Below are 13,138 nucleotides of genomic sequence, written 5' to 3'. Positions count from 1 at the left end.
GACTTTGAGAATTTTATACATATGTATGAATGCAGAGACATATTTACATACATATACCTATCATTAAAACTTCAAGGAAAAGGAAAACCAATACATTTTGGGCATTTGAAAATCAGCCTTCACAGAGTCTTAAGGGCTAATAAGCGTGTCGAGTATATACCAACCCCAGTGCTTTTTAAACTAGAATTTTGTCTAGTCTGGATTTAAACGATGGTTTTCCATTTCTTAAAGTATAACATCCATGGGACAAGCAGCCTTCCTCTTTCTCTGTGCTACTGTATTCTAACAATGTCCCTTTGAGCAACCAGAAGGAAGACGCCTCCTCACGGTGTAATCTAACAGCCAGCCTGAACTCTCTCTCGTGTTACTTTTGCTATCCATGCCCATATGGACCTAGTGACTCCACAGAACTGGCAGCTTTAAATTACGTTGAGAGAATGAGAGCGGGATCACCAGTGCTATGGACTTGGAACCCAACAGGATGCCACCAAGTGACATAAAAGAAGATTAGCATCTTCACCAGAAATTTTACATCAGCACTTTCCACACTTCTTGCTGTCCTTGACGTGGATCACATCATCATGTGGATTTCTTGTACTTACGTTTTGGACCTAAACCTTAGTATTGGCATTAAATGGCTATTTGTGAAAACAGACAGCAGCAGGTGAAATCAGGCTTGTGATGTGGGTAGATCGGAAACAAATAGACTAGAAAAGAGGTGCCTCCGGTTTCCTTAATCAGAACTCTCTGACTGGCGACGGAACAGGCACTGGAGCCAACTGCAGCAGTCAGCGTGCCCGCCTTCTCTTAGCACAACTTCTCTTGAGATGTGCTCCACCGCCTGCTCCCACCGGCCTCCAACCGTTAGCGGTTCTCTCTGTCAGCCCTCCTGACTTAAGTCAATCTCTGAAAAGACTTAACGCTGGGCTTAGAGCTTGAAGTCGAACACATGTTCCTTCCAAACTCTGACATTTCTCTCTTTTGAGCGTTTTAAATCAAGTGCTGCAGGACAGAGGCTGACTGGTCTTTCAAGCATGTTAACAATACATGTCATCACGTAATTTTATTTGCTTGTCTACCTTTTATCTGCTAAAGTTGATGCTTGATTCATCTCACTATTTGCAATAAAATTTCTGATTTCAGAGAAATACGAATCCTCTTTTTCATCTAAAAGTGCATGGTTGTCTGATTCTGAGTTTGGGGAAGAGGCACTGGTCCCAAGGTGGTTTGTAATGACTCCAGAGTGCTGGCTCACTGGGAGAGAGAAACAAGGAAAGAGAACAGGAGAAACAATCAGATATTGGCAAAGCTATTATTAAGAGGAAACATAAAGGAGGAACGTCGCGCAACAATCCTCTCACTAGGTATTAATGATTTAACGTTTAAGAGACATCTCATGGACCAAAGCTGCCAAAGGAAGCTCATGTTTTCCAGACTTAACTACAGAGAAACGTAGGTGAAATTTAGCGTTTACGGATGGTATATGCAATTTAAGAAGCACTATACGTCGCATAGCTGTTTGCCTGTAACTTTTCCACACATTTTTGTTCCTAGGCTGGGAAATCACTTAGTTGGCTCCAGCACAGGAATTTCTTCCTTCAGTTTTTATCTTAAGGCAAAGTCTATTTATCTTCTGGAACTTCACACACACCTACAAATGCACTGCAGGTTGAAAACCCTCGGTAGAGCTTGCCCTGGCCACATCAGCGCTGGACCAGGAGGTCTCGCAAGGTGAGGCTACGCTCCCTGGACAGAGGCCTCAGGAAGTCAGCATCACGATCGCTGTTTTATGGATGGGAGCAGGGCATGTAGAAGTAACACCTGGCCAAGTACTGTGCCTGAGCGCGTGTGTGTGTTATAATTATGCACAGTGCGTAAAAGCGTCTCTGGCCGTGTGAGGAGCTGACGTTTGTTTTTTGCTACCTGATGATATTCAGCCTTAAGAACCAGTGCTTTCCATAAGGGCTTCCCCAGGTGACCAGAGAGACCAGACCACGGTGTCTTCTCCCGCCCGTGCCCCACGGAACCGCACAGCTGTGCCCGTTCCTACCTGGAACATTCTCGTGTTCGTGTTTCTTCAGATGTCGGTCCAAGTTGGTCTGCTGCCCAAAGCATCGGTTACACAGGTGACATTTGAATGGCTTCTCCTTGTTATGGATGTTTCGAACGTGCCGCTGGAGGTTGGAGGAAATGCTGAATGACCTGTCACAGTATTTACACCTGAAAAATAGAAGCAAATGCCAAAGAGTGCAACGTGAGGGGGAAAAAAAAGAAAAAGAAAAATCTGACTATCAGAAAACCAGAAAATGTTGGTCTATAAATCTTTACACAGCTGAGGACCTGGGAAGCACAAGGCATTAATCATTCCAGACAAATCTGATATTATTGTTATTCAAGGAGCACAAAGAAAGGATTACGATTAATTAAGAAGTGAGCCGTCCAAACAAATAAGAATGTTAAACAAAATAATTACTTTTCCACACACGAATGTAAAAATAAGAAAGGTGAATTTATTTCTTCCGCCCTTCTCATTTTGTAGGGGAAGTAGGTGAAATATGGCTGTAGAGGGAGGAAAAAGAAGACAGAAGGAAAAGAAAGAAGGGAGCTTCAATGTACAAAATAGGCACTAGCTAGCATATCCCTATGTGACACAGTTATCTGGACATACAGAAAACTCCAGATTTAGTTGTGAGATTCCTTGTGGTACTCAAGATGTAGGCAGGACAGCATGCCTTTAAAGGTAATTATGGTGATTATTATAGTACAATAGCTCCCAAGAAATACACCGTAGTTTCCAAACAGGGTAAGATTTATTCCTATGTAGTGAATATCTGGTTTACGATGAAAAAATGTGGAACGGACGGAGCCAAGCCAGAACGCTTAGGGAAACTGCTGAGTGAAGAAATGTTCCCTCTTTGAAACCAGCCTCTGCAGGACCCATGGCAGATGTGCTGGAAGCCTGTTGGAAGCTGCCACCCCCCCGGACTCAGACTCCCTCCAAATACAAACAAGGCTTCGCTAAACCGTGGCGCTTTGTGAACTCCGTCCTCCACTTCTCTCCCAGCGCAGGAGGCGGCAGCCGATGGACTGAAGAGGGCAGCTTTGAGCCACGGTTTCGGTACTAGAGCTACAGAAAATCTAATTCCTCTCGGAATCCGCCTGAATCCCTCATTAGATCTCCCTTTAAATACGTCATTTGTACCTCCACAAAGCTGCTTTCCTCACGGCTCTACTTCCAAAACCCCGGAGAAGTAGAATCCTTTCTCCGCTACAGACCTTTGCAAATCCTGTACACTTACGGGACAAAACCCAAACTGTTCCTAAGCCCTCCTAAGTCCAGAACAAACCCGCTTGCTTTAGCAGAACTGCTCCTCTAACCGACAGCAAAATTTGCCCCGCTGAGCTGAGCTGCAGCCTGGTAAGGCATGAAGACGGTGGTCCGTTTGTGCACATTTTAGGAATGTCGTTAGCTCGGTCTGTGACGAGGGCACACAGAACTTACCTTGTGCCTGTGTCGTTCGCGTATGAAACGGGATTTGCCTTGACGCTAAGGACATAGTATTGTTTTCTACAAATACAACAGGTTCAAACGCGGGAAGGAGGTGCGAGCGTAAAAAATCTATGCTGTGAAACACAGACACAATTTCCAGATGTGCTACAGCTGTGATTTTTATTTGGTCTCTAAAAATAAATTGGTATTATTTTTGGAAATAGCAGAGATGCATTTATGAAACACTCTCTCCCTGAATGTTTATGGATTCCATGTCCGTCTCTGAATTTCCTACTGTTAAATCACCAAAAAGAATAAAGATACTTCAAATAATGAACCTTTATTATGATTAACCTAGGAAGAAAGCAAAGATCTCTTTTTAAAGCCCAGTCTTCTCAGCCTTCAAAACTTTTTCATTTTTTCAAAAAACATGTATTGAACAACTAAAGAAAACAAGACGGTATTTGACCATCAGCAAGCAGCAGCACAGCCTATGTACCGAGAGTTAAACGCACAGATTTCCAGCTCTGATTCTCCTCCTGTCTGCTACCAACCAAGGAATCTGATTTCAGGAGCTGCCAGGCTTCGGCAGCTTCTGCTGTTCGGCACTTCAGAAAACTGAAACGTCCAAAGGAGCCAACGCCCCGACACCCCTGTTGTTCCAGAGGACTTTCAGAAGCAGTTTTGCCTGTATCGTATCACCAGCCCCCTCCTCGTCTCTGCCGATGCCCAGGGGTTTCACTCCCTGCCTGTCCCCACCAGCTCCGTGCCCTTCTAAGCCGAACTCTCCTTTCTCTTTCTCGGTGTTTGCCTGGCACAACTGGGGCATCGGGGCTCGGGGTGCCGCTGCGCTTATGGCTGCTCCGGGCACCCACGCCGGGTCTCGCCTCCATTACTCACACGAGCAGCTCAGGGGAGTTCAAAGGCGGCGCTTGCATGCGTACGGCAAGAACGACCTGGCCTCCTGTATGCCAATTTATTTAGATGTTCAGGAAGTCTTTGAAAAGTTTCCTCTGACAGGTCCTCGCTCTAACCATGAGCTATGGGGATGCAGGTTAGGGTACGGAGAAAGGACAAAGAGCTTGTTAAAAAAATAGAAAACAGAGGGGCATTCGAGAGGAGCAATAGCTGATGTCTGAAAGCAAAGGGATGAGGGAGACGTACTGTATTATTTGTGGTCCCAGAGGGGCCGGTACTTGGATCTCTGCTGGTTTTAATCTAAATAAATGACCCAGACAGAGGAACCAGCTTAAATTCAGGGAAGAGGTGAACGCAGAGGCAGGAGAAGAATAAAACTCAAAAGCAGCGGTATTTGCTTTGTAAACACACTGACAAAACGCTAGTAAAGTTTCTTCCTTATGAGTTTAAAGTAACACACCAATGGGCTAAAAAAATAAAAATCGGGAGTGAAGGATAGCTAAGAACGAGCCCAAGCTGGAACTCGGGAGCTCCGAGGAACGGCAGGCGATCCTCAGAGCTCGAGGGAACTCAGATACCTGGTGTAACACAGCCCGAAAATCGACAGCAAAACCCGGTCAGGTAAGAACGAGTAACTGAGCTAATCGCTGTATGACGACGAGAGTTTGGTGACCCTTCCAATGTGACAGCAAGGGATTTGATAACGAGCTTTGTGAAGTCTCAACAGCATGGCGGCACTTGCAAAATTTTACACTTATTTGATATCAACGTGAGCTGTAAAGAGAGAACTGCAGAAACAAAGTATAAACCACACAGACAGCTGCTCTTCCTCTGAGTAACTCCTTAATCTCAAGTGCATTTATACCAGGGATGAAGGTAGGCTGCATTTTAAAAAAAAGAAAACGAGAAAGGAGAGACTTTTATTGAACTATGTGCACTCTTAAACGACACGGTAGACGTCAGCTTTAGTGGTTAGTTTCAGCTTAATGCAGATAACAGGACACGGGGGCCTAAAAGGAAATTAAAGAAAAACAAATTCAAAACAGACGCCAGGAAGCACATCTTTATAGGAGGAATCACAGCCTAACAGGCAATGCTTCAGGATTGGGTGTAATTCAAGAATCAATTAGATGGCATCCTGGAGGGAATGGACATTTGAAAGAAGAAAATAAAGTCTTGCTGAATCCAATAGCTTTTAGTTGTTCGCAGCCCAGGTTTTACGTAGTTTATGTGATTCTGGGATTCCGGAGAATGAAAACAGAGCTAAGAAGCAAACCCACAACTACAACACAGCCATGTGCTCCATGCACAAGAGCTTCACTAAAAATTGCCTCTTCTGGGTTTTGCTTTGTAATCTCGGAACGACAACAAAGTCCTATTTTTTATGACCTGAGTTCCCAGGTAAGTCCGACACGATTTTACAAGCCCAACTTATTTTGCATTTCTCTGAAAGGAGCAGTTAAGTTTGATGGTCCTTTCTACCACTGGCTTTTGAAATACGCACTACTGAATTTTAGATTTGGTGTGGAAAAGAAGAGGGGAAAGCAGCATGTCGAATTTCACTGTACAGCATGCTGTCTTTGACTCTTTTCAAATCAGTGGATTTTTAGGAAGTGCATTACCAGGTATTTCTTACTCTTCAAAAAAGATGTAGCACTTCCCCTTCACAAAAAGAAATAATTTGCCTCCTTGCTGCTCATGTGCTATTAATTCCTATGTAATTAGATGCCTAGGAAGTTTAAGTGACTTGGTACAAACCACATCACTTATTGATGACAATCAGGAATCAAACCCAAGGCACCTTATTTTCTGGCCGGCCTGTTTTTTGATTCACACTTGGACATTTGGTCAGTTAATGGCAGCTTTAAGAACATCTTAATTCATATCTGGATGAATATATAACACTGACAGACTCAAAAGAAAAAATATTAAACTATCAAAAGAAAAGTTATCGAAAGACAGGCACAGGTAAAACACTGAAAAGGCAGCAACCTCCTTTTACCTGCGTAAAGCTGGCACTTAAAAACAAGCTTTCAAAGCAGTTATTGCTGCAAAAGTTGGAAATCTCAGTTCTCTGAGAGCAAAAGAAAATCAATGATAATTAAGCTCTTCTGTAAACGTAGCACTAACTCTCAGGAGTGCTATTATAATGCAACATTGTCCAGAAGTCAAACCTCTATTACAAAAAAAACACGCAGGCCATTTTCTGGGAGAAGACCAGATCAAATAAATCTTTATTTTCCTAACCTTTGTTAAGTTGCAAGTCTCCTTTTTTGGAAGAAAACTGAACTAACAACCTCTGAATAATCGGGAGCAAGCATTTTAGTCAGACAGGGGTGTATAGTGAATACACAGTATTCATTCAAGGCATATCAAATAACGCAACTGAAAAAATCAGAAGAAGGGGGAATGGTTCCAAAATATATGTCTGCTCTGGAGAGGATTTTTTATTTTTTTTTTATTTTTAATTTACCTAATGTCTACACTCAAAATTCTGCATGACTCTGTATGGAAAAAACAATTTACTCTGTACGTACTAGGGATTACAATGTGGGAGAGAGTAGGTTCTTAAGTTAAACTAAGCATAAAAATGTGATGTATTTGACCACATGGCCTTTCACTGCTCATAGATTTGTTTGCATTTCTCTTTACATAACAACTATTATATTAGCTTTGTTGTGAACTTATGACTGGGTATGGAAATACCATAATATTAGCTACCAAAAATGAAACCGTTTGAATTGTTACTATTGTTTGACAATGCGCAAAACACTTACATTATGGAAAACACAACGCTTGATTGTCAGTGAGCTCTCCGTTCACCATTCCCTCCGTTTTGCTCATGCATGTACCTAGTCTAACAACGAAGCAACCAAAGCGCAGGTTTTGCTGAAGTTTTTGGAAACTGGCCGCAAAACACCGGAAGAAAATACTGGGGGGAAAAATTCCCGCTTGGCCTTCCGTGAGCAATGTTCCTTTATACACCTAAACACCCCCCCCATAGTTACATATATTTCCCTATGAGTTTTATTCACATTTGAAACACTCGCTGAAAGAGGCGTCCCTTTCTGAGCGCCAGCGCACGCCGAAGCCATGCCTGCCTGCAGGCTGCTCTCCGCAGAAGAGACGGGCAGTTTTGCCACGTGCCCTTCTGCACAGACACAACGCGAACCGAAGTACCAAAAGCAGAGCACCTCGTCCCCAGCCAGCAGGAAACGGGGGTTCAGCCTTCTACCTTCGACACCCAACTGGACACGTGAAACAGCGTCTGAATTTTCCCCCTCTGATCACTCTTTTTGAACTTTGCGATTTCCCTAACTTTTAAAGCAGATACGCTACGGGGCTTTTCTTTTCTTTTTTTTTTTTCTTGATCCACTACTCGAGGCACCTCTGATATGCATTAGGAAAAGAAAAAACAAAACCCCGTAGCTAGACCCAGCAGTTAACTCACTGGCAAGCCCTTCAAAACAGCCCGATTTTCAGAGACATTCAGCACCTTCAGCTGTCCTTGAGATGAATGGTTAATGTGAGTGTGAAACAACACTGCAAACCAGACCGCTCATTTGCCAGCATACATCTAAATATAAGTTAAGTGTCTATCTTCAAGCTGCCAAGCCTGATTATTTTTGGCTGGTACACATAATATACAATCCTATGAATCACTGTATGTAATGCTACAGGACTGCGGTATTATGTTGGCACAGCTTTATAGAAAGGAGAAAAAATAACACAGTGGTGAATGAGGAGTGTGTTGGGAAAGGGGTGGTATCTGGGGGACAACATCACCTGTAGGGCTGTTCTCCAGTGTGTGTCCGCAGATGCCTTGTCAGATTTGCTGAGCGAGGGAAGATCTTACCACAGTACCTAGACGGAGAAAGCCAAAGTCACCATCAGTCACGGAAGTCCTGACACACCGGATCGTTTCCAAGCCCTGTATCACCAGCTACCATCGCACTCACTCATCTTGATACCGCTCCCAACATCTGAAAATCCCTTTACGCACTACGAGCTCTCAGCACCTACGGACTGAGGGAGGAAGACGCGGAGCTAAGAACTAACAGAGCGACACCCACCCCGGAGTAACAGGACGCACAGCGGCGAGACACCGCTGGAACCCATTTCCATCAGAGGCGCAGAACGGCAGGCGATTCTGCTGCAGCATCGGGAAGGGCAGGAAAACCAAAACCCCCGTGACAGCACCCAGTTCAGACCCGAACGCTGGCTGCCTTAGTAGCTTATCTCGGAGGCCTGGGCGAGTAGAGAGGAACGCAGTAAGGATGTTGTCGCCCCTCCCCAATATATTCTCCCAGCTTCCACCTGACGTGGAAGGTTCTCCTGCGCCTCCGGTTGAACAGTTGTGTTCAATGCCCTTTTGCTGAGTTTCTTCCATCTATTTTCCAACATTTTTGAATGCACGTAAGCTTTTGACATCCACAGCCTCCTACGGCTGTGAGTTCCTCTGCTGAACTGCGTGGTGTTTAAAAGAACCTCCTCTTGTTCGAACCTGTCGCTCAGTACCTGCATTCGATACCACCTCGTTCCTGCATTAGGATCAAGAGTATTTAATCACTGCCTACTCATATTGTCTGTCGCCTGAGATTTTTACAGATCTCTTTTATAGCCCTCTTTAGTCGCTTATCGTACAGAATCTACTTGACCATCCTTCTCGGAATTCACAGATTTTTTTTCTAGATAAATGCTGCAGCATTGCGTTACTGTTATCGGGATGTACTGCTGTGAGTCTGACAGTCTGCTTAGAATAAGGAAACGCAGCAATGGGAAGTGAAATAAGAGAAGGAACAGTGTTCCACAATAAATCTGATTCACAGTAAACTCAAAAGGAAGGGATGTATAAATAAAAACATTAATTGGGAAATAAAATACTAAGGATGAAAGGTTATGTTCTGTGACTATGAAACCTGATGCTTAACGTTGTGGAAGGAACATCATATGAATAGACTTTCTTAATTTAAGAGACATTCAGCACCTTCAGATGTCCTGAAGATGAATGGTTAATGTACATGTTAATCAGCAATGAAAATCCAAATGTTGACTTGCTGGTGTATATCTAAATGTAAGTTTAGTCCCTATTGTAGGTAGAAACCTCAAATTTCTAAATACTCGACTGAAATTTGAGCCCATAGCTTTTGTGGCAAAGTCAAACGCTAGAGATACATCAAACAAAATATATGCCCGCTTACTGCACCCAAGAAAAATGCAGTGGGACCCACCACAGAACCTCTAGTAGTTGAAAGTAAAACTGCACGAGCAGATACGGGGTTTTATTGTCTGGTGATCTGCTCCGATACGAGCTTTTAGAGCCGCAACGGATACAAAAGTATTTCTGTGGATACAGCTGCGTTTGAAAAAGTCGTTTACTGTATGCCATTTTTTTAAATTGCATTACTTTGCGTAACTGAGATTGGACATAGCTGAGATCGCACTCGGCATTGGAAACTGTGGCATTTGCTAGCACACACGAGAGACTTGGCTTGGAGAATTCTGTTTGCTTGAGAATCTCCAGATCTGCTCTCAAGGTTATTAAAAATTACAAAGAAAATAGAAGATGCTGATTTTCTACCAGACAAAACAAGCTATTTCAGAGCGAATTAGTCATGAGAATGCTCTGTTCTAATTCTGCTGCTTCTTGTTTTCCTTTTCCACCCCTGCCAAGACAGTAAAGATGTCCGTGTGAAGTTGCTCTGTTGCGTGCTGGTGCCTGATGCAGCTTCCCAGCGCGGGTGGCATTCGACAAGCTGGGGGTACCGTCTCGCTTCCGCGGGGTGCCCAGGCCCTTACCTGCAGGTGTAACGCTCCTTGCCCTTGCGCAGGATGGGATCGGATAGCGTGGGTGGTGGCGATCGGAAGTTGAACGGGTGGTGTGGAAGGGGCTGCAGGGAAGTGCCAGTGTCTGCCTTCATGGCTGCAAAACTCTCCAGTTTCTCTGTCATGGTTTCTATGGCTGACATCTACAAGTACAAGGCAAGACCTCATGTCATAAAAAATCCACAGGAAGAACAATATCTGATGCATAAAACATGTCTTTTAGCACTAATACGTTGGTCAAAGCCTGTTGCTGATATTTGCTCTGCTCTCAGAAGCTGGCTGCACAGCGGGAAACGGAGCCACTGAATCCAGGCAGGAGAGAGAGAAATCAGAGAAGATACAATTGGCAAAGCCACGCAGTAAGCACTAGATCTCAGAAATCAGGCACTCGTTTACCTTCCACAATGTGCATGTGCTTACTTTCAGCATTTCAGAATAAAAATTATCTCAGAATATGCTCGGCTTCCCTTTTTCCAGGGATGACACTGAAATCAGACACCGTGGTCAACTGCTGGATGTCGAACTCACCACCCAAACCCTCCTCTCAAAGTCTTGGAAAGCAAGGAGGTGTGATTTCCCATGCAGCACCCGACCCAGGTTAGAGAGGACGGAGAAGTTCTGGGCAGGAGGCAGAAGGACCCCGGCCAAAGCGGAGTGGGAGGGGGCACAGGGGAACGTGTGACCGTGGTCAGGGAGCTCAGACGGGGCAGAGGCTGAGGCTGGGGGGGTGAAGAGGAGGAATTAAGATCACACTCAGGATGGAGTGGGTCCACTGAGAGCTTGCCTAGCAAAAAGGCCAACATTTTAATTGTACGTAAGAAGGGTTCAGAAGCCAGTAAAGGTGATGGAAGGATGGGTGGGAGATGGCTGAGCTTCCTGGAGCGAAAGGGAATTCCAGCCAAAACGCTCTGCGCGAGCTGTGGCTGGATGAGTTACGGCTGGGAGGACCACGACTGAAAGCCCGTTCGGATGGGAGCGGCAGGCGTACAGGTCTAGGGATGGGACGCCGCACGGGAGGCTTCTGGGTGCCTTTGTCAGCTTTCGCTTGCGTGGCTCGGCAATGGCCACGTTCTCACGTACACACTGGATCAAAAACCACACCAGAAAGTGGGAGAAAGGGAAAAACCTGGAGACAGAGGACAAGGGGAAAGCAAAAATGGAAAGAAAGAAGTCGGCCTGTGTGCAAAAAAAAAGGATATGCATAAAAAATCCCACCTGAAGGAAACCACTTTTACTTTCATTAGAGCAAAACAGGAAATCCAAATCCAAGAGAGAAACACGACTCGGAGAACTGCGCTGACATCTCCAACGTTCAATTTTATGCACTCCGGAGAGCACTTTCAAGATAGCGAGCAGAAAACAGGGATAAACCAAACAAGGCAGCAATAAAGCTGCCTCCTCACTGCAGATGACATCACCGGGAAAGAAGGGAGCGCTGGGGGGAGCGGGAGCCTGAATGGAGAGTCAGCCCGAGAGCCGGGGGGACAGCGAGCGAGCGGAAGGCAGTAGGAAGCCATATATCAAAACTAGATGCTCTATTGTACAGGAAGGGCTGACCTTTTGCACGTTTACACTTTATTAAACTGGGCTCAGGGGAGGGAAGAGAGCCAAGATATTGTTTAAAATGTATGACTATAAAAAAAAGTTGTCTTAATCACCAAAGAATACATTGTGGAAGGCTGACAACCATTCATAAGCTGTAAAAAAGAGGAGTAGTAAAACCCATTTCTCGATAATAGATCCACGGCCCCTTAGTTGGAGGCTCCCAGCCCATGATAAATAGTAAGTAATACTTAGCACCAGCCACTTGAAAAGGTTACTTGATCATTTACAGCAAAAGCTCTGCCCCAGCTGCCAGTCATGTAACAAAACCATCATGTTAAAATGCTATCCGGATCTTTCAGAGCTATGCCACTCAGCCCTTTGCTGGAGTACCTGGAGATATCTTTTGTTGTGCCCTGTTCTTTAGGCACTTAGTCAGAGATGTTTGCTGGCTTGATAGCCGTAGGCTTATTTTAAAATTCTAAACACCGGCCATAGCCTCTCCAGTGGTAAAGGCACTTTGCTATTTAGGGAACAACCGCCTGGTTATAATAAAAAAGAAGGGGAGAAGAAAAGAAACTTAACAGGTGAGGAAAGGTTTTCCATTAAGTTATCAAAAAGTTACACCATTTATTTATGTTGTCCAGAGTTTCACTTTAAATAGACAACGTAAGAATAACTCCCATCACAGCAGAGAAACTACTGTCAACAACTGGCTAAGAAATAAAAGTTGCCTGAAATTCATTTTGCGAGAGAAAGCATCTCAGCCTTTATCACATCTTTTGGCTTAATCACATCCCACCCGGGGCCCTCTGTGCGAGCTGGGGAATTATTCGCAGAAGGAAAGGCTAAGACCAGACTTGTGCTTAGAGTGAGAGAAAGGGAACACACAGAGCGTGCCTCTAATTGATCCAGTACAGGAACGCTGGTCCTAACGAAGAAGACAGAAGCAGGAGCCCCTGAAAATAGGATTTCTTAGGAAAAGATCCAGGATCCTATCGGGTGGGGATCCAGTAGTAAAAATCTCACATGTTCAACAACTGACCTGTCTTCTTGCACCGTATCTGAAATACCCGATTGATTACATAGCATGGGAACGGCGACTCTCTAGATCAAGCGATCTTTACACAGCAACCCGCTTTATTACAAACTAGTTATCAGGAAGTTTCGGGCTCGGGCGATTGTAAATTTTAGGCTATTCTATGTGATAAGCTATTAGAGATAACCAGACCTTCCACATCTTTTCATTGCCATGGGAAGAGGACGTGGTCAGGATTTCAGGAACAATGTTAATAACCTTCCACCCAATGCTTGCTCCCACTCAGGGTCTGTACGTTTCTCATCGTCTTGTTGGGTTGCTTT

At 44.5% G+C, this 13,138-nt stretch overlaps 1 protein-coding gene across 3 annotated transcripts in view; it reads right to left on the bottom strand.

The window, feature by feature from the left end:
- PRDM16 (PR/SET domain 16) overlaps positions 1–13,138 on the bottom strand; it is a 346,792-nt gene that overhangs the window by 10,766 nt on the left and 322,888 nt on the right. For all 3 annotated transcript variants that reach the window (XM_054801016.1, XM_054801018.1, XM_054801017.1), the window contains exons 11-14: positions 10,208–10,377; positions 8,195–8,272; positions 2,051–2,220; positions 1,080–1,254 (exon numbers count right to left, since the gene is read on the bottom strand). In XM_054801016.1, the coding sequence (XP_054656991.1) occupies positions 1,080–1,254; positions 2,051–2,220; positions 8,195–8,272; positions 10,208–10,377 (593 nt within the window). The remainder of the gene's footprint in view (positions 1–1,079; positions 1,255–2,050; positions 2,221–8,194; positions 8,273–10,207; positions 10,378–13,138) is intronic.

The sequence above is a fragment of the Grus americana genome, chromosome 21 (assembly GCF_028858705.1).
Source record: "Grus americana isolate bGruAme1 chromosome 21, bGruAme1.mat, whole genome shotgun sequence".
NCBI lineage: Eukaryota > Metazoa > Chordata > Aves > Gruiformes > Gruidae > Grus > Grus americana.
This window is presented reverse-complemented; position numbering and strand designations above follow the sequence as displayed.